At 39.6% G+C, this 23,778-nt stretch overlaps 2 protein-coding genes across 2 annotated transcripts; one reads left to right on the top strand and one right to left on the bottom strand.

Moving 5' to 3' along the window:
* Positions 1 to 4,288: 4,288 nt before the first annotated feature.
* On the bottom strand, positions 4,289 to 6,261 carry rps23 (ribosomal protein S23). The gene is made up of 4 exons (XM_017704829.1): positions 6,190 to 6,261; positions 4,794 to 4,953; positions 4,588 to 4,708; positions 4,289 to 4,477 (listed from the first exon to the last, which is right to left on the bottom strand). The coding sequence occupies exons 1-4, from the start codon at positions 6,191 to 6,193 to the stop codon at positions 4,331 to 4,333; spliced, it is 432 nt and encodes a 143-aa protein (XP_017560318.1). The 5' UTR covers positions 6,194 to 6,261; the 3' UTR covers positions 4,289 to 4,330.
* A 2,900-nt stretch (positions 6,262 to 9,161) lies between these two features.
* Positions 9,162 to 23,256, top strand: atp6ap1la (ATPase H+ transporting accessory protein 1 like a). The gene is made up of 7 exons (XM_017704830.2): positions 9,162 to 9,307; positions 15,648 to 15,688; positions 17,373 to 17,458; positions 18,149 to 18,390; positions 19,128 to 19,178; positions 19,281 to 19,524; positions 21,194 to 23,256. Exons 1-7 carry the CDS (start codon positions 9,204 to 9,206, stop codon positions 21,428 to 21,430), a joined length of 1,005 nt encoding a protein of 334 aa, XP_017560319.1. The 5' UTR covers positions 9,162 to 9,203; the 3' UTR covers positions 21,431 to 23,256.
* Positions 23,257 to 23,778: the final 522 nt, after the last annotated feature.

The following is a 23,778-nucleotide window of genomic DNA, read 5'->3' as shown; positions in this document are numbered from 1 at the left end:
TAAGATGTATTGATTCCACACACCCCATCTCGTCTCCAAGCTTTTTATCCTAGTGTTTAGTTTTAAAACATTAAATTATGAAAAGGTACGAATATGTACTTTTCACCTGGAAAAAATAATTAAGGTTCACATTTGGACCTTAAAACCACTGCTGTGCTTTGAGGGAAAACTTAGTTTGCACCATGATGAATGAAAAATACACCTGCACTGAATGTTTTTCTTACAGTGCAAAGCAAAAATGTTCTCAACAAAAACCTTTTCCCCTCAGATTTATCTCTATTACACAATTACTAACATTACACATACAACTTGCAACGCATATGTAGGTCCACTGGTCTGTTTGGACAGTAAATAAAATGGCTACAATCATTTTTCTTACGTTTTCTTATGTTCTTGAGAAAGGTCCAAAGAAAGTCTCAATCAGATTCATGATGTCATTGTAAACCGCAGAACTATTCACACCTTTGTGCTGTTGAGTGGGTGTAGATTCTGTTCTTACCTAAGAACAAATGCCAAATAAGAAAACACTGGTGATTGTCAGAATCTTTGTAAAACCACATAAATGGGTTTCAACCATTTTTTTCTTAAAAGTGGTTAGTGAATGAGGTCCATTGTCTTTAGGGTCAAATGTAATCATAACAGCTACCAGATAAACCTTCAAAACACAATTTTCCACACCCTGCTCAGACTGCATTAAAATAAATGGGCAAATAGACGGACCAACAAATTTCGATCTTTAAACTCCTTTGATGCTACAAATGTGTCCTCAATCCCACTTGGTTGATTTCTATTATTAAACTGGCTCTGTTCTGGCTCCACCTTTAAAGCCAACACAGCCCCGTCTGGACTTTATAATGAAGCACAGCAGGGGCTATTGCGGTCAGTTGGCTTCACACAAACAGCGGGGAATCCGGCCAACACGGCTGTTGCCACTGAATCTCTGCTGTCACTTCACCAATCAAACACTATCATTCTCAACTCCACCAGTGGACATTATATGTTTTTTTCCCACAGAATGTGTTTTTGCTTAAGTATTTCTCACCAGCAACATTTCTCCTCTAATTACCCAAGAGCTTAAATCAACCCAACATACCGTCAGTGTTTTAGGTGGGGCTCAGTGAGCAATTCTTCCTGAACACCATCAGTGAGATGAATTTTTGCTTGTTTTCCATTTTTTAAATTCTAAATAAACCAGCAGAGCATTAATACATTAGATAGCATTGGCCAAGCTAGCTAAGAGCACACCATCTCTTCTAGCACATAGTAAAATAAGATATAGGTGGTTCAAGTGAGTTCCCAAACGTGTTAATCTCATTATTTCACTTTGTGCTTTTTTTCTTTTTAGTTAAACCAAGTTATCTGAATACCACTACACTAATAATGCTAAATTTAGGTAGCTACAAGCTGAAAAATGCATTTTGCAGTTATTTACTGCTAATAAGTCATTTCCTAATATGAGAGCAGGAATGTGTGTGTGTGTGTATGAATGTATATGTATGTATGTATATATACTTTATTATGTACACCTTTATTAGGTACACCTGTTCAATTGCTTGTTAACACAAATAGCTAATCAGCGAATCACACGGCCACAACTCAATGCATTTAGGCATGTAGAGGTGGTCAAGACAACTGGCTGAAGTGCAGACCGAGCATCAGAACGGGGAAGAAAGGGGATTTAAGGGGCTTTGAACGTGGCGTGGTTGTTGGTGCCAGACGGGCTGGTCTGAGTATTTCAGACACTGCTGATCTACTGGGATTTTCACGCACAACCATCTCTAGGGTTTACAGAGAACGGTCCGAAAAAGAGGAAATATCCAGGGAGCGGCAGTTGTGTGGACGAAAACGCCTTGTTGATGTGAGAGGTCAGAGGAGAATTGGCAGACTGGCTCGAGATGATAGAAAGGCAACAGTAACTCAAATAACCACTTGTCACAACCAAGGAATGCAGAATACCATCTGTGAATGCACCACATGTCGAACCTGGAAGAAGATGGGCTACAGCAGCAGAAGACCACACTGGGTGCCACTCCTGTCTGCTAAGAACAGGAAACTGGGACTACAATTCGCACGGGCTCACTGAAATTGGACAATAGATGACTGGAAAAATGTTGCCTGGTCTGACGAGTCTCGGTTTCAGCTGCGACATTCAGACGGTAGAGTGAGAATTTGGCGTCAACAACATGAAAGCATGGATCCATCCTGCGTATCAATCAACGGCTCAGGCTGGTGGTGGTGGTGTAATGGTGTGGGGAATATTTTCTTGGCACACTTTGGGCCCCTTAGTACCAATTGAGCATCGTTTAAATGCCGCAGCTTGCCTGAATATTGTTGCTGACCATGTCCGTCCCTTTATGACCAGCGTATCCATCTTCTGATGGCTACTTCCAGCAGGATAATGCACCATGTCACGAAGCTCAGATCATTTCAAACTGGTTTCTTGAACATGGCAATGAGTTCACTGTACTCCAATGGTCTCCAGTCACCAGATCTCAATCCAACAGAGCACCTTTAGGATGTGGTAGAGCGGGATATTCGCATCATAGATGTGCAGCCGACAAATCTGCAGCTACTGCGTGATGCTATCATATCAATATGGACCAAAATCTCTGAGGAATGAGGAAAACACCTTGTTGAAAGTGTGCCACAAAGAATAAAGGCAGTTCTGAAGGCAAAAGGAGGTCCAACCTTTTACTAGCGACGTGTACCTACCTAATAAAATGGCCTGTGTGTGTGTGTGTGTATCATGCATACACACACACAGTTTGTACACTTGTCATTAAGTAACCTTGTAGTTTTGTGCTGCATTTAAACACAGTACAACATATGCAAATGGATACTTTTCAAGACACAAGACTGAAGAAAGTATACTTGGACTAGAGGGATGAAGATATTTAAGGAGTAAACCTCATCACTTAAGATGGTGCTGAATGAAACATTAAAAGTACCAAATACATTGTTACCAAAGACATCTTTCAAGGCCCAGCTCAAAACCGTACCACTACAAACACATTCAACAAAACCCTTGAATGTTGTAAAAAGACCAGACTGAACGTCATGATCTCTTACTTCCCTTCCCCCTGTAAACAGATGGTACCACAGGCAAGTCTAAGATGCGTTTGTCATTGCAGTGTGCAACAAAATTGAGCAGCAATCCAACAGCACTTCCTACATACAAAACAATTTAAACATAAGGCTAAAATATATAAAAAGTGCAGATTTAAGGGGAAAAAAAAACCACAAAAATATTAAATATAAAGAAAAAGGACTATAAAACTATTCTAAAACAGTCAATAGACAATAGGTGAGGTAGCAGTTGTAGTTGCACATTCCTCAGATAGCTTATAGAGTTACATAATATTGCACATCTAAGAATTATTGCACAGAAAGAATACAGATTGCACTCTCGAGAACAAATGAATAACAAATAGAACAGAGGTGGAGTGGAGCACTGGAACAGTGTAAAGTGTCTTATGAAATCAGTGCCAGTAAAGAGCAGTAGTGGTGTTCAGTCGGTTCTACTGAGCAGTGTTCTATAGAAAGTCCTTGTCACTGTGTGTGTTTGGAAGTGTTCAGTTCCCGTACAGCTCTGGGGTAAAAGCTCTTTTTGAGCCTGTTTGTCCAGGAAAGTTGGACCTAAAGCGTTTACCAGAGGGCAGCAGGTCGAACAGATGATGTCCTGGGTGAAGTGTACAAAACCTAAAATTTGATGCAACTCAGAAGGCCCCAGTGCTGTAATATGCGGATGACGTGCTGGTACGCACAGGCTTAGATTTAACCAGGTTAAATCAACTAAATTTACCAGCTGGATCAGTCCTTTATTGCTTCAACTTAACTCTGAACACATCTGATCCAGGTCATTTACAACACAGCAAAGGCAGCATATATTAAGAAAAAGAAAAGAAAAGAAAAAAAAAAAAAAAAAAAAAAAAAAAAAAAAAAAAAATCAGTGTGACAGCAGACAGTTTGCTGGGCTCCAAGTACTACACTGAGAACTCCTGAACTGAACAACTGAACCAGTGAAATACTCCCCATACAGGAGTGTCCAGTTCTGGTCCTGGAGGGCCTGAGCCCATCTACACACAGCTACTAAAGTATGAAACAAACTGCCGAGTTAAAATCAGGTGTGTTTGAGCATCAATTACAAACCCCCCAGCACCACAACAGTATCCTGTTGACAAAGCAAGTCATTACATAAGGCTTTATCTGTGGACATGAGATTCAAAAAATAAAGTTCCCATCAGGAATTTTATAATTCAGAAGTTATTAAACAAGACAAGACAGTTAATGTATTTGAAAAGTTTCCATTTATTGTTTAATGGGCATGTATTTACGACCTAGGTCTCTCCTTCTTGCCTTTGTAGAGGGCCAGGAGGGAAACGTTGGCCACCTTCACCACCTTGAAACGTACACCAGGGATATCACCGACGGCATGTCCCTTACGACCAAATCCTGCCACCAGAACTTCATCGTTCTCCTGTAGGGTGAAGATAAAGCACGTACATTCAGAACAAAGTACCGTTAATTAATGCAATACATTTACAGCACTGCTGAACAGTCCAACACAGGCCATCAAAACCGATCTACCTCAATGAAATTCAGGCAACCGTCATTGGGGACGAAAGCGGTAATCTTCTTGCCGTTCTTGATCAGCTGGACCCTGACGCACTTCCTAATAGCAGAGTTAGGCTGCTTGGCTTCAACACCACTGCGAAGGCGCAAAGGAAGATGGTAAGTGCGCGATAATGAGCATCAGTAAGAAAACATCACACCAGTATTAAGATGTTACGTACACTTTCTCAAGGACAATTCCTTTGGCATGTGAAGCTCCTCCAAAGGGGTTAGCCTTCAGGGCGGTGCCCAAATTGGCCTTCTTGTACTGCTTGTCGTGCCATTTCTGCTCACGGCGGTGGTCCCGCAGCTTTCTGGCGGTACGAAGTCCACGACACTTGCCTATAGCAACATAAGATTTAAGTCATAAGAATCAGAACCAGAATCAGAAGAAGTTTTATTGCCATTGTCAATGAACAGGATTCACAGTAGTAATAGGCATGCAAAATTAAGTCCACATAAATAAATACTCTATGCAAATATATAGATAGAATGAATAAAAATAAAAATACATAAGGCATGTACAACAGTACTATATACAACAGTGCAGGTGGAGTAGTGCAATCCAAGTAAAGTGACCATGGCAGGGTTATAAAGAGGTAAGTGACGTGATTACAAGCAGTGTCATCAATATTCAGTTCCTAACCCTAACGACTGACTTTGCCATCCACGAACCTAAATGTGAAATCCGTTACAACAGAAGAGGCTTCATTTATGTCAATATATTTTGCTAGACATTGATTACATACATAATGCTCAAAATATCAGTACCCCTCCTTTTTATATATTCTTAAAATTAATTCAAATTAAACGAAGTGTGCTTTCTGGAAAAAGTAGTATTAGTTTGTGTCTGTTTACATTTAAAATGCTCCAAGATTTACTTTAATGTAATTTTTCTTAGATTAGTCCAAATCAAGCGTTAGGTTTGTAGGTTAATTCCTACATTATTTTTGGGCAGAGAGACAAAAACATCCATCACTAACTACTTGCCCTACTCGATGCCGATCCTTCTTCTGGAACAAACGTTTCTCCTCCAATTCCTTAAGTGCTTAATTTTTTAAGAACCGTCATATTCCCGACTGTGTTCGTTTGTCCTACAGAACACTCGTGAAGTTTCTTGCACCGTTTTAGTTACCAAGAACGGCCGCGGCCTTCGGGCAGCGGCGCAGGCGGAGCCGGCAGGAGTCGCGGGCCTCGGCGGTTAAACTGAAGACGCCTCGGGAAGCAGCTTAATCAACGAGACCCTCACTCTGGACACTCACACAAGTCCCGCTATGATAATCCTGCCATCGCCAAGCCTCGTCTTCTACCTTTATCGTTTATCTGCTCCGCTGTCGGGATTTTTCAACACACACTCCGCCACCTCGCCGCTGCATCTCAACATGGCGCTGCTGCGCCCCACGCCGAGGTAACCGCGACTAAACACATGAAAAACGGCCGAAATACGACGGAACTACACGATTTACTTGCACAACCCGCTGCATTAGGCTTTTAGCTTCGTGACCATGTGAGCACAAGTGTTCAGCTGTGCCTTAAACCGCTATTTTAATCAGTTTTCTGAGAAGCTGAAGCTCGTACCCATGCTGGAGGATCCGAGTCCGGGGAGGAAAGAGCGAGACCAGCATGCTTCGCGCTTATGGCTTCTCTCAAGACCCCCATAGGTGACCACACGAACGCCCGATCGTAGTCACACAAAATTGTCTCAATTTAAAACACATTTTTTCATTTCCCATATCAAATGTACGTACTTCACAATGACTCGTACGCTGTGAGTTTGATTTCTGGTTACAGGAGCTACGCTGCGCTTCAAATGTGAAAAAAAGGTTTACGAAAAAAAAATTCCACCTGATCTTTACGCCATACCCAAAGCAAATTTAAGGGAGACGATGATTTGAACATCAGCGCATTTCTTTTCCACGTCTTTTACGTCTTCTTGCGCAGTTTTGTTCAAAGTAATTTCATCAAAAAACGGAAAAATCGCTTATAGTGAAAGAAATAATTAAGAAAACATAGAACCAAAGTAACTATGGATGCTGAGGTGCTACATACAGGATTTTGTCATTTGTAATATGACACTGTAAACGTTGAGTTTACACCAGCTGTACTACTACTACTACTACTACTACTACTGTTATTCTTCTTATTATTATTATCATCATTAATAATAATAATAATAATGTGGTATTGTTGTCAATATTTGCATACAATAATTAATCTTATATAAAACCAAATGAACTAAAGAGACTCTACAATCTAAAAGGAGTTTAAGTCTAAGACAGTGTTTCCCAGACACGGTCAAGTCTAAACCAAATTATGATTCTAGTAGTGGTTTTGTATTGAAAATCCATTTTTGTCTGTGTTAAGACTTAATCTGTCTGAAGATGTAGGCCAAAAACAGCTTAATGTTGTACTTAATAAATGGTAAACTCAGATGGTTTTACTGTACTTTTTCTAAACATTGTCGTCATATCAAGCTGTTCTCCTGTCTGTTGCAGGATGTTTCCCCTGCAGATATTGCATACTAATTTACACACTATTGTGGTGGGGGAGGTGTGCAGTGCAAATCTGGGTCATTGCCTCTCTGAACAGCAGGTGAGTCCAAACATATTAAATTACTTTTCTCATAAAATCATTTTTATGATGGTTTCATGATTAATTAGCACATTTATTTCACCGACATTACAGATTGATCGTGTTCATAGGAGGAGCAAGAGGAAGAGAAATTTTGTTATTAACTATTGACTATTAATGTGTTGATGGCAACGTTGAACCAGTTCTTCTGCATAAACGGGTCGAACCAGCCCAAACTGAATCAAATCTTTTGGGGCAGCATCTATGCAATGTCTTTGTTTATGTTATAGGCAGACACCGACTTATACAATTTATATAAGAATGTGTAATTTAACGTAATAACATCTCAGTGTGTAATAACACATTCTTTCACATAAACCATACTGTTTTGGGGGCCCTAAGCAAAAAAAAAACAAAAACCCTTTATCTTTCCACATGTTCATTGTCTCCGTGTGTTCATTGTGTCATTTTCTCCCATGCTCTGAGAATATAGATAATATTTGTACTGCAACACTAAATTGTCCAGGTGTATGACCCTAACCAGCAACTTGAGAAAGTGAATTGGCAGGAGTACAAGAGAGAAAATTCGACAAACCAGTCAGGAGTCAGAACTCGCCAGTAATAGAGCAGGAGGCAAATTCCTCTAATCAATCACAGCCATGCTGATGTTATCACTACCAATTAGATCACTAGGATTAATAATTTCTTCAGACAACATTGCTAGCTTTATTCCAGCCTCAGACACCCCACACATACACAGAGTGTCTGATATCTATTGCAGTGCATTAAAAAAAAGGTTGTGAATATTATGGCATCACTTGCTTAAAAGGTATTGAAGACGTTTTGTAGCTTGTAAATGAGATATGCTTGCATGTTTACCTGCTCCTATACATTACAGAAGACAATGCCTTGTGGTTGGATATGTGGCATGTCAGTCAAATGCCCTTTCCTGTCAAAGTAGGTGGTTTGGGGCCATGTTAATGACAAAATGCACCAGACTCTCTTAAAAGGCAGAAGTCTGTCAGATGATTCTCAGCTTGATGTCAGTTGTCCAGGACCCCTTTGACCAGGACCCCAATCAGTTGTAAACCAGTGTTTCTTAATCCTGTTCCTGGGGACCTTTTGGCACAGTTTCAACTATAACTTGCCTCAGCAGAGCTGCCTCAGCTCATGAAGACCTTGATAATGAGCTGATGATTTGGATCAGTGTGTTAAGGCATGGAAAGTCAGGCACTAGGTCCCCAAGTGCAGGATTAAAAATAACCCTTCTGTAGACGGTAGCTTTCCTTTTTCAGTTGCATATTTTGTCCCAAACTTGCACTCATGACAATTAGCAGCAGTGGGTATCAGAGTCATTTACTGAATAGAAAGTCACAGTAGGGATGAGAACAAAGTGGCTTAAATACCACAGTGGGCTTCCATGTACGAAAGTGAATTAAATCGTCTCGAAATAAAAGTTTTGGTTGAAAAGATTCGAACTTCCCATCATGGAAACGACGTTCAATGCATTAAAATGAAATGACTCGTATGTCTCATCAATAAAACCACATTCAATTCATGGAAAAGTACAGTTTGAAAGAATCGGCTCGGTGAAATAACTCGTACTGGCCATCACTAAGAATACACTCGGTTCACTGAAAAGGACAGTTCAAAAGAATCGGATTAGAGACGTGAATCGAACTTCCCTTCGTGCAACGACGTTATTTTTTTCGAAACGGACAGTTCGAAAGAATCGGTTCGGTTACGTGACTCGAACTACCTTCAGGTAACCGCCGTTTGATGTTTTGAAACGGACAGTTCGAAAGAATCGATTCGGTGAAGTGAATCTTACTTCCCGTCACAACTGTGTCAGCACGTTCCTCGAGAAAGGCTGGGCGGGGTCGTGCGCTCGGCGATGGGCGCATCCGAGCTTTCATTGGCTGCCGCCTACGTCGATCGCCGGGGGGGCGGGGCATTCATTGGCCGTTGCTGGAGTGAAAACGGTCAGTCGGCGTCTGTGGCGAGCGCGCGCGGACGTACACATGGCAACGCGGGGGCGCGCGATGGCTCTGGCTTTGTTTTCATTTATTTTTCTCCAGATTTTTCCTTCGTCTTACCAACACACTCCTGCGCTTGTCGACAAGAGGTGAGCTTTTATTTTATTGAAAGAGGACTCTACAGTGTCGGTAAAGATTCAGCTTCAATGATGCTGGAGCGGTGGGAGCACCCTGAAGCTACACTCGTAAAATAGGATGGTTTTTCAAGGGTTCTCTGTTTAGAACCACGAGTTCGGCACAGACAATTTTAATGATTAAATACCTCTTTACATGGTAAAAGGATTCTCCAGATTCATGGAGAATGTGTTGTGTATGGTTCTATATAGAACCTTTTTAAAAATGGTTCTGTATAGCATCAAAAAGGGTTCTACTATCTTTACAAGCTTAACACTGTGAAGAACCATTTCACCACGCAAAGAACAGTTTAAGCACGAAATGGTTCTATATAGCGCTTATGGTTCTAAATAGAACCATTGCTTTGCATAGAGAACCCTTGAAGAACCATATTTTTAAGGGTGTGAAACAAAAAGAGTTTTGTGTTTAGTGTTTCCTCAGCAGGGTGTTTTAAGCTGGTCTGCTAGGTTGAGCAGCGCCTGCTCTGCTTGTCTTTGTGTGTTGGACTTGCACACTGGATCTGCAGTGAAACTGAACGAGCCTCTGTCAGTGAAACCCAAGAGAAAAATCCATCGCTGGCTGCTCTGAAGGCATCGGTTTACAGGGCCAATCCATAGCTGCTCCTTAAAATAAGCTTTCTGGGGCAGGTGGGAGCCTTTCTGGTGTTCTAATGTTTGGTGCACATGTAATCCAGGGGGGAGAACGATGATGCACAGAAGACAATAGACTGGTGTAGGAACTGAAGGTGGAGCAGGGAACATGCCATTAGTGCAGAGATGCTGAGGGGCATCATGTGAGAGGGGCTCGTTTTCTGATTTCTAGCCTGTTTCAAGCCCACATTGTTTTCTTGAGCTGCTTTATGAGGGATCATCTAGATCTTGATGAGTGCATCTCCATACAGGCCTGTGCAGCTTTATAAATGCATGTTAAGGGAGTCAATACATGATGATCTTGGCCATGTATGGAACACGTACAGAGTGATTCCTTTAATGATGCAGTATATTGCTGACCTGCAAGCCGTGATGGAGGAACTTTTAGCAGAGAGAGCTCAGACGATTTCTAGACAAACACAATAGATAACAGGTATGGTGTGTGAGCTGTATGAAAACATCGGCCACGTTCAACTTTCGGTGGAGAAAACTGTCCATACGGTGATCAATTCAGATGTTTCAACAAGATGGCAGAATGTTGTTTCCCCTATATCCACCAGATGGTGCCTGAAGTGGATGTAAATGTACATTCCTTTGATTTGTAGCCCAAATCTCTCAGTTAAAGCTGAACGATTGTTTTTAAGTGATTCAAATCTGGTCAGGCATCGATCACCCCCTGGTCACAGCCTGTATGGAGCAGAGCGCATACCCTGAACAGGATTTTCTCGATTCCAACCAACAACATTACTTGGAGGTTTTTACTATGAAGCAAGTAAATTGAAAATGCGAAGATGCAGATTTACATTATATTTATGTAAAAAAGTACACGAAAAGCAGAAAAAACACGGTAATGTGTGTAAAAAGGAACTAAACGCATAGAGAAATGCTGTGATGAGTATTAAAATGCATATACGGTACGGCAAAAGTCAGAGAACAGTCTTCTTTTAAGTTGTTAATCATCAGGAAAGAAAGGAAATATATATTTGACATGAAATTCAACAAAAGCCCCGACAGCTAAATATCAATTTTTCAAAGAAATCTGCAGGGATATTTTCCCACACCTTCAAAGTTTAGTCGTAGAAGTTGTTTCTTTCATTTTCTACTACTCAGGTATTCCAAACACATTCAGTGGTGATGAGGTCTGGACCATGGGGTGGTCAGTCCGTTGTTTCGCGTCTTTGATGTGTCCGTCTCCTTTTCTCAGTGAGGTTCTTCTTGATCAGCTACACATCCTTTCAGACTCACAGTGCAGAGTTGTCTTCTCACAGTGGACAGAAACACCTGTGGAGGTTTTCAGTTCTGAAGCAGCTTGATTTTCTCCTCTCTCTCAGAGATGTAAGCTTAAAGTGCTGTTTATCTGATGGGGGCAGTTTTGGTGGTCTTCCATGTCTTGCACGGGTGTTAGGAGTCCTTATTTTTCTGTGTCTTTTTAATCATTTTTGAACTCTCATTTTAAAAACTCCTGCCTTTTCACTTATTTTCCTTTGACTGTCTCCGTTTTATATAAGCGGATAATCTTATCTGTAATCTTTCCAGAAATTTCGCCTTAAAAAATGAACTAAGTGATGGGTGTTTTGACTAGAAATTATGTAAATGAATAAATGGAGCTTCTCTGACTTTTGCACTGTACTGTACCTTTTAAATAAGACCCCATCTCTTCAGCCTTAAGCCTTTCCATTTCCATTTACAGCATTTAGCAGACACTCTTATCCAGAGCGACTTACAAGAAGTGCTTTGTCTATCTAGAGAAAGTATCTTTGCTAGTTACCAATAAATTAGGGAGAAAGCTGGTCTTGAGTTCAGATACTGCTAGAAACAAAAAGTCACTGTTAATACAGAGAGAAAAGGAACAGAGTTGAGCAGAGAGCACTGCAATACAATACAATACAATACATGACATACAAGACAATCAATACTTAATACTTAATTTTCCCAGTGCAGCTGTCTGAATCCAAACAGTATTTGAACCTTCATCACAAATAAGCAGTTCTAGTAAGCAATCAGTGAAGTAGAGAGCGTTAGACCGGTCATTTATCAGTATGTTTGCTGTTTACCTGTCCACATCTTTTCATTTATATCGAAATATTAGACTCTATACAGACTAATAGACCTTACTGCTACCATATGTCAGACTTTAACCCCCCTCCCCAATTAAATTACCTACTTTTGCTGTTTGTGACTTCCTATTTTGCTTTTCTTGTATCTTGTTCATGCAAACCCCAAAGTATTAATGATATGGCAGCTGCTTTTGTATTGCATCTAAATTCAATAAAAACAACATATTGAAGTCATCAGGCTCTTTCAGCTGGAGCATCCCGAGATGAAGGAGGTTTACAACATGTAGGCCACGGCAGGCTTTAATGCTGCATTAAGAGATTTTATTTGGTGAAGAGCTGAGGTGCAGGCACAACTTTAAAGATATGCGCACTAATCTTCTCCCATAGGCGCGCTCCCTCCACGCACAGCCTGGTGAATAAAGCGGGACTGGTCAGCGGATTCCATCGATTATATAATTGCACCGCCGCCAGCCCAACTGGCCCACATGTTCAGGTGCTGTGACGCAGGCACATCCCTTAAGCCGTTGTTGGAGCTGAGAGAACGAGGGATTTGGGCTCCCCCCCCCACTTTTATCTACGTCCTCATCATTCCCAATGTTTGAAAAGCCCTGTTTTGCTTAGGGTTGGTTTTTGGGGATGCTTATTTTGCCAAGTGATTTTGTCGCATAGGGCTCAGATAAATGATTACTCACTGTTGGGCTAAATATAGTTATATAACAATGGCATCTGCCCGCAACAATAACACAGAAGCCCCGCTGCTCCTCTGTTTGCAGCTGAGACGCAACGCAGACGAGTCACGAACACCATTCATCCTCAAATCACGGCTGAATACTCATACGATAAGATGGTTCATTCATAATTCTTGTCATGCTGCAGCGCCTGCTACCATCCAGGGATATAAAAGTCATGCTGTTATTTGTTAATATATAACATAAAGGTCTTGTTTGAGAGCACAGTTGACTTGTGTGCCCAAGGACAAAAGGGGTTGCGATAGCTTAGGCCATTAGAGGACTTCAGTACAACACACCGACCCTCAGACACTTAATGCTTCCCCTGGGCTCTGATTAGTTGAAACAGGGATATTTGAGTCCCAGTACACAGTTTAGGACCCGTCTCTGCCTTTGGATGGTTGAGTTAATAAGACGCCTACAACATCAGTGACCACCCTTCGGTCAAGTTCAAGATATTCATTTTCACCAACAGGAAATGGAGCAGGACACGTATATTTCACATAAAATGAAACTGAAGCCTTAACAGATAAACTGTCCACACTGTGCCTTTATTACAGTTTCCATTCTTTTACAGTTCCTTATTCATTACTTATATTTGCTATGTTGGTCTTGTATGGCCTTTCAGTGATGCTGAGGTCTGGACTCAGTCCGCTGGGTGGTCAGTCCATTGTTCTGATAACACCGGCACTTTCTTTGTTTGAGTTGCAAATGGTCTGTTTCCTTTTTCAGGAGGGCCTTCTCGATTTACCTCAAATCCTTTCAGACTCTAGTTTTTTCACTTCTCTCCCTTTGACTTTCCTCTCTTTTTTGGGTTATTTTACATCAGATCTCTTCAGAAATATCTCCTGGAAAATTAATAACTGGCTGTTTTTACTGGACATAAATAAATGCGGGATGTTTTCTGACTTTTGCATGGTGATATAGGTTGGGGTACGACAATGTAGAGATTTTGATGTTGTGCTGAAGAGGAGAAACAGCATGAGCACCGACTCCTATAAAAACAGGTGCCAAAAAGAGTTCTTCAGAGCAGTACCAGAAGAACTACTTTTGGTCCCCTGAACCTTTGAATAGATGGTTCTTTAAAGAAGCATTTTTGTAAACATGCAAATTTTTTTAAAGGTTCCACATAATGTAAAGGTTCTGTACTTTCTAAAGGTTTTTCCTAGGACTACATGTCCAAGCCTGGAACCATTCGGAAACCACAACGGTGCGAAAAGTTCTGTGATTAAAGACCACGTCATTAATCTGACGTAGATCTTCTTAGGACTTTTCTCAAGAACACATTTAAGAAAAAACTTAGGAACATATTGGAGAATGAGGCCCACTGACTTTACTAAAGATTGGTTAGAGAACCATCTTGTTTAAGAGAGCTGTAACAAAACCTCATAGCTCCAAAATGACTATAGAGGAGAAGGAAAAACATTCTTGCATTAATTGTATGTAACAAAGTGTCATTCAAAATCACTGTGAACCGTTTCTCTCGGCAGATTCATCGTGGAACATTCTCATGATCTATAATATGATAAGGTTAAAGGGGAATTTCAGTGATTTTTGCGTAATCAAAAGGTTAAAATGAAAACAGTCATTCAGAGTGGTTTGAAGTGAAATGCTCCTTTATAGAGAAACTTCCACAATCAGAATTGTTCGTAGTGATGGTGATAGGAACCAGACATCTCTCTTAAAGCTCCATCACAGAAAGTTGCTGCATGAAATGGTTGTGAATATACTGCATGATGTCCGACACATTGTTTTAAATAGTTTGGAGAAGATTTTGGCCTAAAACATATTAAAATTAACTCATTCAACACATGCAAGTCATTGTGAGGCAAAATAGTCGAATTATAATATAATAAAATAATAATAACATGGCTATATTTGTGCTATAGACAGTGTGACCCCTGGTTCCTATCACCACCACTATAAACAAAATATCAATCTGGAAGTTCCTCCACAACAAACCATTTCACATGAAAACATGCTGCTTGACTTTGTTTAAATCTTAGTGAGTGAATTATGCAGAAATGTAGAAAAATCTGTGGAAGTACTGTTTACATCGTGCTTGTTAACAACCAAGCACTCCTGTACGTCGCACAGGATGAGTATCTACCCTATACTGTCAGTGTAAATCGTGGCTGTCTTAAAACCTCATATCTCTGAAATGGTCAAGTGGATCAAAAATGTTCTTAACTTTTAATTCATATTCATATAAAGTTACAAGGATTTGATAAGTGAGAAAACGTGAATAGAGCCTCGATATTGGTTATATTAGTGTGACAGATGCAAGGAATTGGTTTGGATCAGTGATCGACTCACCCACTGTCCCGATTCCCACAAGCTGCTCCACTGACACAGCATGGACATTCTTTATCCTCCAAAGACAGGTGGTCAAGTCTTAACCTGTGCCCTCCTCAGACCTCCTCGCTTGCCAGAGCTGGTCTTTGCTGCTTGATCCCGCTGACCCTTAATCACGTCTTAGAAGGCCTCTCGGCTAAACTCCCTTTATCTGGCATTATGGTGGCGATTAGGATGTTTCAGCAGTTCATCTTAGGATAATCCCAGGCACCGCTGATAAAAACAGAACAGCAAAGTGCAAAAATGTTCTCAATGAGCTGTTTATTTCACCTGAATGTGATGATGTTTTGATCCTTTCACACCATCAAAGACGAAACTCCGTCAGGCGCGGTGTTCTGCTAATGCTTAAATCCAATCTGCTTCAGCAATCCTTGAAGACTGGATCAAAGCGGATGAAATGGATTTAGTTGAATGTGCTGTAAAGTGACGTTATTATATTGGAGTTTCCATAATCCTTAAGAAAACAGTTGAAGGACCTCAAACTCAGCATCATTTTAATAATTTGTTTCTTATTCCATTTTACAGTTCAGATGACTCCACATCCCAAGACCACAGAGTAAGAGAAAGTGAGTTATTTTGATATGCACAACACATCATCTAGTGTTTTTGGCCATTTACACAGATTCCATTTTATTCAGTAGTATTTTGTAAGTTATTATAATGTTCTTATGCATTGTATGCACTGTATATGGGTCAATGACATGACATGCATTTTTGTGTACATGTTCTCCAATTTCTTCTTAGATAATTTAATGAATAAATGACATTTCACAATTATTGAGTGAACACATTGTCAGTGCATCATTTTGCCTCAGTACATTTATGCCTCCCAAAGTCTGAAAATGTCAGATGGTGCGACCATTCAACCATATACACAGATTAAGTAAACTATTTAAAAGGATAATTTAGCTCTTTAATCCTAAAACATAGTTTGGCATAGTTTTATACTATAAATATTGAAAATGATTACATGTTGCAATATGTGGCCATTTTAACAGTAGTCAACTCACAAAACTTTGGTCCATAAATTCTGATTCTCTCAAATGTCATGCACAACAACCAACAACAGAGACTTTTATTCTAACATGCTTTTTGCATCATTAAGAATAAAAATGAATTTTATCACAAATATTGAAAGTCATTTTAGAGGTATGGCAAATCAGTGAAAGGAAAATCAATGAAAATATGTGGTTGTTATTATTGTAATAATGTTTATTAAAAAAAGTAATGTATAACACTGAGTTCAAGGACAAAAAATATATAGGCGTGAAAGTACAACATTTAGTTTATACACATTTTCAGCAATGGTAAATATATTTTTATTAATGCATGGTTGTGCCACTTGACATATTGTGGGTAGTAAAATAATGACCCTATTTTAAAATGAATTTATTCCATTTGATAAGCCGTGAAACAATTTCACACCTTGTAGATTCATGCCGATACAAAAACGAGCACAATATCCTTTTTGATAGGAATTGTAAACGTTTGATTTGTCATTGACTCATATATGGATAGAAATGCATATCACTGTTACTATGGTCGGTACTATGTTTCTATTCTATTCTATTTAATTCTATTCTATATAATATTATAAAATATATTACATTCTACATTTTTTACTTTGTGTGTTTTCAAAAAATCACTGACATCTGTAAATGAACTCTGTTCTGACTGTATGACCCCGTTTTAAGTAAGATTTAGTATGTTAAAAAAGCAGTCCTGGTTGAAATGTACAAAGCAAACTCTTAAATTTCGATCCTCAGGGGCTTTGGACCCCAAACACTGTTTTCAAAAGTCTGGATCTGGGGCTGAAATGCTACATTTGTTAACCCATTAAAATCACTCAATCCTTTTCATTACATACTAAGGCCTCTTATCATGTAACTGCAGGGACTTCAGTGCAAACTGGCTAAGCGATTCTTAGGTTATAGAAGTTCATGATAAAGTTTTGGGCCTGCTGATGGGCCCTGGCCGTTTAAGGAGTTAACCCTCTCTAGCCTAAATGAGTTGTCTTTTGTGACATCACAAACATGATGAATTCAAAACTTGCTTAGCTTAGTTTCCATGTGTGGACTGGATGGACTGGGGAGTAAAGGATGTGTTTTGTCAGTCAAACTTTTTTTTTTTTAAAGCAAGGTTTTGTCCATGATATGGGCCTTTTAAATCATATCAGCAAGACATATATGCTACTCGATGACCTTATTATTATTATTATGCCTCATATTCCGCATCTGTAATAACCCACAGATGGAGTGGCTGGTGAGAGCCGGGGTGGCTCATATGGGGACGGCTCATTGTTCACGGCGGAGAAGCTGCTCAGACAGGCGCTGCAGGTGAGGCGTGGTGTGTTCTGCCAGCGCACCAATGTGACCTTGGACTGGCACTGGAGTGCAACTTTTGCTCCAGACCAGATGAAATTAATGCCACACAGATTGCACCGTCTCTCTGGAAGACAGATTAGCAGACTCTAGACATTTTTAATCACAAATTCCCTGGTCTGGGCTTTTGTCTGATCGAGTCTGAAATACTGCTTCTTTAGGAAACATTATACTTGCACAGAAGCCTCTGATTAATTGTGTCATATTTATCAAACACTTTAAAGTAAGAATTCTATTCAGTGTAAAAGGCATAAGCTGATCCCAGATCAGCATTCTTACCCTAGGAGGTTGATAAATTTGGTCAAATGTCCTTAAGTGAACATTGCGTGTATAAACTGCAGTGATGCATCAGTATGAAGGTATAAAGAAAGTATGTTAGGAAGGAGTATGTGCTAAATTTTCCCCCTAAAAAGGGTTTTATTGACTATATTCCGATACTGTGTAAGTATTTCCTACAGTCACCTTTCAATTCAATGTATTTTTGCTGGTAGTTCTGAATCTATTCTGAAATTATTGAAGCAAAATGTAAAATGCAGATTCCATGCTGCACTGAATCATTTCTATAATTAGTCAGAGGCTTCCAGCCTTAATATACATGTTAAGCAGGCGATTGTGTGTGCATTCAGATCTGTTTATCTCTTTCAGCTTCACGACTGGCGGCCACAGTCTCCTCCTCGGAGCAGGCGAAAGTTGCTGCAGTCAGCAGGAATTATGCCCTACTCTCCTCTGAATGTAGCTTACAATGGCAAAACCTGCATTCTCTTTAGGGCCAGGAAGCTGGCCATCAGATACAGAAACCACACTTTAGTAGACCTGACCGAGAGGGCTTTTGGCCCTGATGCACTGGTGGACACCAAAGGATCGTTCTGCGGCAAAGATAAAGCCACGTAAGTCAAATAAATTTTTTTTCTCAGGGTGAATCTTCTTCACATTACAACCATATTCTTAACTCACCGTCTCAACATGTGCTTAATACTTTTAAGGAATTATATCATTGTGCCCAACAGACCATGAGCACTTTAGATTTGCATCTGCACTCGTCTGTCAGATTTAAGAAGTGGATAGTTGGCGAGGCCTTTGGTGATTTCACATGGATTGACTCTTATGTGAGAATGATGTTGAGAAATTATTCAGAAATTTGTTAGAGATGGACATAAATCTCTGAAAAAAATTCAGAAAAAAAATAAAGGCGGTTTATTTAAAGTTTTGATTTCCTTTCTGATTGGAATACCAGGGAGGTTTTAATGAGTTATTTTCGACAAGTTAAAGGCTGAACCAATACCCATTATCAATATCTCATGTATTATCATACATTACATTTTTGTATTTAAGGTATTTTGCCCATCTTTTATATTTCAGTGTCAACAAATGACAAAAAAATTGAAAAAATGTAAAATGTTTTTCATTTCCACAAAATGAGACTATACACATAACAAGAACTGTCCGTCAAATTCAAATCACCAAAAACATAAATCTCCTCTTTTTTCTACAAATGCTGTCATCGATCTCAGGTTTAGAGTCTGTTTTCACACAGAATTCTTCTCTTTTTCCAAAATTCCATTACAACTCAGGTATAAATCTGAATTTTATATATAACGGCTAAAGTGCTTGTGCTTTTCCTTAGACTCAACCTACGTTTTGGAGATGTGGAGGACCTCAGAGGACTTTCCATCAGGTTAGTATAGTTCTTCAGTGTTACTGTGCTTTAAAATAATGCCGCCAAGGAAACGTCTTCATTCCAAGGAAACGCTTGCATCTCTGCATTGTGTTTCAACAGACTGCAGATGTCCAACACTTTCTACGAGTCAGCAGGACAGAACTGGTTCACTCTGGACAGTGTTCACATCCACTACAACTGGACACACGAGGCCACATTCAACGCAACTGACGTTTATGCTCCGTCCACCAACTCCTATCACTGCCAACATGTCAGCAGCCTCCAGAAATACGACACGCTGCTGGTGCCCAGCTCCAACACTGACAACTCAGCAAACTGGCATATAACATTCACTGATTTTCAGGTAAGCATGCAACAGCATTCATGAACACATACAGTATTTACTTAGGACTAATATAAAATATTTGAGTATGTGCTCTATTAATATTAAAGTAGTTGGTCAGGATGCACTGCAATAATTACACTTCACATAGAAATCTTGTTTTTTTTTTTAAGAGGATTCCCAGCCATGGCATGCAGGATACATGATGTAACATGCAATGCTCTTCTATCTGGGCCACCCCACTAGGGACTACTCTGTTTTCCCAGGGAGATCTACAAAGCATTGCTTACATTGGAAATGAGATTTAAATTGATCTTTGGGGTTTTCCAACTGTGAAATTACATATTTTCTTTGTTGGTATTACAGCATAGGTGTAGATAGCTGCTGTGATATCAAATGTCAAATAGGAAGAATTTGCTCAATAATCAAAGCATAAATGTGTTCTTTTCTGGTTAACGTTGCTAGGTTGACTGGGCCAAAATCCATTTCAACCCAATTGCAAACTGTAAAGCACAACCCAAATTATTGTGTTACTAATTTAACTGTTACACACTGTTAGGATCGATCAGGTTTTTTAGGTAGTTTTTGTTGTGTAATCAGGGTTTTAGTCTGATTCATCGGCCAAGCTGAACGCCAGCATCAGAAACAGCCTTATTGATGATAATTTGCATTTTGTGTTGGGCTCTACAATTTCCCTACAATTTTCCTCAAATTTCTCATAGTTTACAGTGAAGGCTATGACTTTAACACAGCTAACTAGCATACCATAATTCCCTTAAATTCCCAGGCGTATTACATCGTAAAGCTTACTATTTAGTGATTATATGGACAGTTCCACTAACAGTTCCAACCATGCCATTATAGCTTTAAAGAAGAAGCCTGGGTGGCAGGTCCTTAATATTAAAGGGGTTAAAACAGCTTATGTCAACTTTCAGCTTAGCCTTTCAGTTTAGTTAGTCCCTAAAAACCTATCCTATTACGTTATCCCTAAAACCCTCGATTACACATCTACTCTGCTCTACCAGTGTGCCCTTTGTAAGCATACACAGTAAAAAAAAGTCTGTATTTTGACAAAAACTGAATGTAGTGCATCCAGTTTCTCAATGTAGGCTTGTCACAATAACGACATTTTAGCTTATGCTTAATTGCCAAATAAATAACTGTGGTTAACAATTTAATTGTTTTGTTCGCTATAATCAACTACTGAAATTCTTGCAATTCTTGAATTTCACATTATCTTGCTTCCAAGCTATTGATACTTAGTAGCTTGCAACTGACAAGACATTGCTAAAGCTCAAATAAACAAACAGTACTCACCGCTGCCCTCTAAAGGTGTTGGAGCACCAATTCAGAAGCGAGAACTCATGACCTGGCTCAGTAAATGAATTTTCTGATTGCCTGTGTTTATATGCATTTACTTCAATCCAAGAAGTATTTCTGTTCCTATTCTGTTCCTATTCTGTTTGTTGTGAAGAAATTACATGACTGTGAAAGCAAAACATAACTGCAATAATCTCAAATACTTGCAGTCAGGTGATGTGCAATAATTGTTGAATGGGATTTTTGGGATGAATGGGATGTCCTGTCCAGCTTTGAAACAGTAAATATGAAGATGTTTGTGTGCAAAGCATGGGTATATAAATTACTAGACTTTATTTTCACCAAGCACTGCTTCATTTTCTTACACCAGATCCAGGCTTTCAACGTGCAGTCCAGCAAGTTTGCCTCAGCCAGCGACTGTGCCACCTTCTTCACCCCGGCCATCCTCATGGGCCTCATCACCTCCCTCATCCTGCTGCTCGTCCTGGCCTACGCCCTGCACATGGTGGTGCACCTGAAGCACATCGACCGTTACGAAGAACACAAGACCACTGTGTATTTTCCTCGCAATACGGAAGTCGAATGCACAGAGAAGAACAACGTGTAGACCTCCAGGATCCTCCTGAGGACCTCCAAGCAGAGAGAGGGACAGTTTGGCTCTGAAGCCCGTTCAGTGAAAGCCGACGGCAGGCTGGAAGCACATCCTTCAGAGCTTTTCGGCTCTGACTGCACTACTACACTCGCAGCACTGTGGTAGGACAGTGAGAGTCCAAAGCTGATTCCTGTGGGATTTTCAAGCTCTGCTGCATTACGGTGGATTCTGAAATACCGAGATTCATATCTGCCAGCGTTCAACAAAATGTCTTTGATGGAAAATGCCGTTAGAGGCACGTGAGCAGGAGAACTGTGGATGTTTTTTGAATGAAATTCAGATTAGCACAATATCCAGTGTACCTTGAATTTGCATCGTCTGTCTTAGCATATAACTTTCTGGCGAGGACCAGGTTCATTTAGTTATGGACAATTTATTACACTTACAAACTGTGTATAAACCATATTATGTAATTGAGCTACTCCAAATTTTAAGTCCTGACCTGTCTTTATGTGTTAGACACTGATAATATGGAAATACTATGCCTAAATTAATGAATTTCAATTTTTTTTCTTTTTAAGAAGTGTTATCTGTAAAAATAAGTCTAAAAAAAGCCTACAGTACTGTGCAAATGTCCGAGACCACGCCTCATTTATTTAACTCCCAGTCAACATTGTTCTCCGTTTTTCAGGAGATACGTCTGAGGAGATGTAAGATAATCTAATGAGACCGTCAAAGGAAAATGAGTGAGAAACTGGAGTTCAAGACATTAAAAAATATAGAGGAAATTAGACTCCTAACGACCATGCAAGATGCGGAAGACACCAAAACTGTCCCCAACAGATAAACAGCACTTTCCAATTTGAGAGAGAGGAGAAAATCAAGCTCCACTCTTACTTCAGAGCTGAAACAATCCAAAGGTGTTTCTGTCCATCCTTCCACTGTGAGAAGACAACTCGGCACCATGAGTCTGGAAAGAAAACAGACAAAATTTTGCCAATCAAACGAAGAGCGATAGAGTGACCACCCCAGCGTCCAGGCCTCAACATCACTGAATGTGTTTGGAATAATTTGGATTATGAGAAGCAAGAAGTGCAGCCCAACTTCTAAGACTGAACTTTGGAGGTGTGAAGTAAATCTCCTGAAAAGAATGATATTATGTTTAGTTGTTGAGGCTTGTGTATATTTTTTTCAGCTAAACACATTTGGTACCGTTATGACTGTAAATTAAGTGAATAATAATAGGTGGTCTGCGACGTTTGTACAGTACCGTATAAATCAGTGATGTACACTAAGAATGGTTTCTATGCAGTATGTAACGAAACCCAAAGTGTCACCAAATACCAAATCTCCCCCTCGAGGATGTGCAGAGGATGAATTAGGCGGTTTTATTCTTTACTGGGAGATGTGTTTTTGAATAGTTGTGTTAATGCATTTCTGTGTAAACTGTATGTTTACTCCGGTTTTGTAATTTCTTATTTTTTTAATTCGTATGTGTACGCTTTTAAGCTGAGCCTTTGACACCGAGGTGGACATCGACCTCTTATTAAGCAGTTGGATTTTATCTACAGCCAATGAAGCACAAAGGAAGCAACATCAAGTTGTATCATACAGCATGCCAGTGGCTGCAACCATTTCAATACCACAGTCTGGTGGTTGGCATTGTATAACCTATACTGATAATAATCATTATATTCTAATAGAGGGGAAAAAATATACTTTCTTCATTTACACATGTATGAAATGGACGATCGTGTGTTGATGTTAAATTCTACTTGTCCTCTCTGTTTCTGTTGAGTTCAATAAAACCAGCAGCACATTCAGGAGAGCTGTCAGTCATGCTTGAATATTATTGAGATTGTTTGTTGTATCTGTGTATTAAATGTTTACTGCGGGGAAACGGCCAAATATATCAACCTGAATAGGACAAACACAGCCTAAACAGATATTATCCCTAGCTGGCCAAATATTTCAGCCTATTAATGCTCATATCTGAGATTTTGAAGCTTCTCCAAATTTAACCAAACCTTATAGCTAAAAAGTGATTTTTTATGATTTAATATTTTTTTTTCTTTTAAATGAATCCATATATAGAACTATGCTGCAAAAAAAACAGCCTATTTTGAATATTATTTTTGTGATAGCACAGAAACTAACATATTTACATACGTCCACTTGTACAGCAGACTAGCTTCACACATTCACGCTTTAATTTATCATGTGAAATCTAGGCGTGCTATTGAACAAGTCCCAATTTTAGCTTGAATGCAATTATGTAAACCAAACCAAAACATTTAAACTGGTCCTTTTGGCACCAGTTTGTCCAAAAACACGTTCTGGAGCATTTTACATCATCATGCTCA

Source organism: Pygocentrus nattereri, chromosome 21 (assembly GCF_015220715.1).
Source record: "Pygocentrus nattereri isolate fPygNat1 chromosome 21, fPygNat1.pri, whole genome shotgun sequence".
NCBI classification, from domain to species: Eukaryota; Metazoa; Chordata; class Actinopteri; order Characiformes; family Serrasalmidae; genus Pygocentrus; species Pygocentrus nattereri.
This window is presented reverse-complemented; position numbering and strand designations above follow the sequence as displayed.

What these genes read in the sequence shown, in the direction of transcription:
- rps23 (XM_017704829.1), bottom strand. An exon ending in GGAATTGTCCTTGAGAAAGT is followed by an intron (nt 4,709 to 4,793) that starts GTACGTAACATC and finishes GCGCCTTCGCAG; the next exon opens with TGGTGTTGAAGCCAAGCAGC. An exon ending in GTTGCCTGAATTTCATTGAG is followed by an intron (nt 4,478 to 4,587) that starts GTAGATCGGTTT and finishes TTCACCCTACAG; the next exon opens with GAGAACGATGAAGTTCTGGT.
- atp6ap1la (XM_017704830.2), top strand. Translation starts at nt 9,204, where the DNA reads ATGGCAACGCGGGGGCGCGCGATGGCTCTGGCTTTGTTTTCATTTATT. An exon ending in CCTGCGCTTGTCGACAAGAG is followed by an intron (nt 9,308 to 15,647) that starts GTGAGCTTTTAT and finishes TCCATTTTACAG; the next exon opens with TTCAGATGACTCCACATCCC. An exon ending in TAACATTCACTGATTTTCAG is followed by an intron (nt 19,525 to 21,193) that starts GTAAGCATGCAA and finishes TTCTTACACCAG; the next exon opens with ATCCAGGCTTTCAACGTGCA.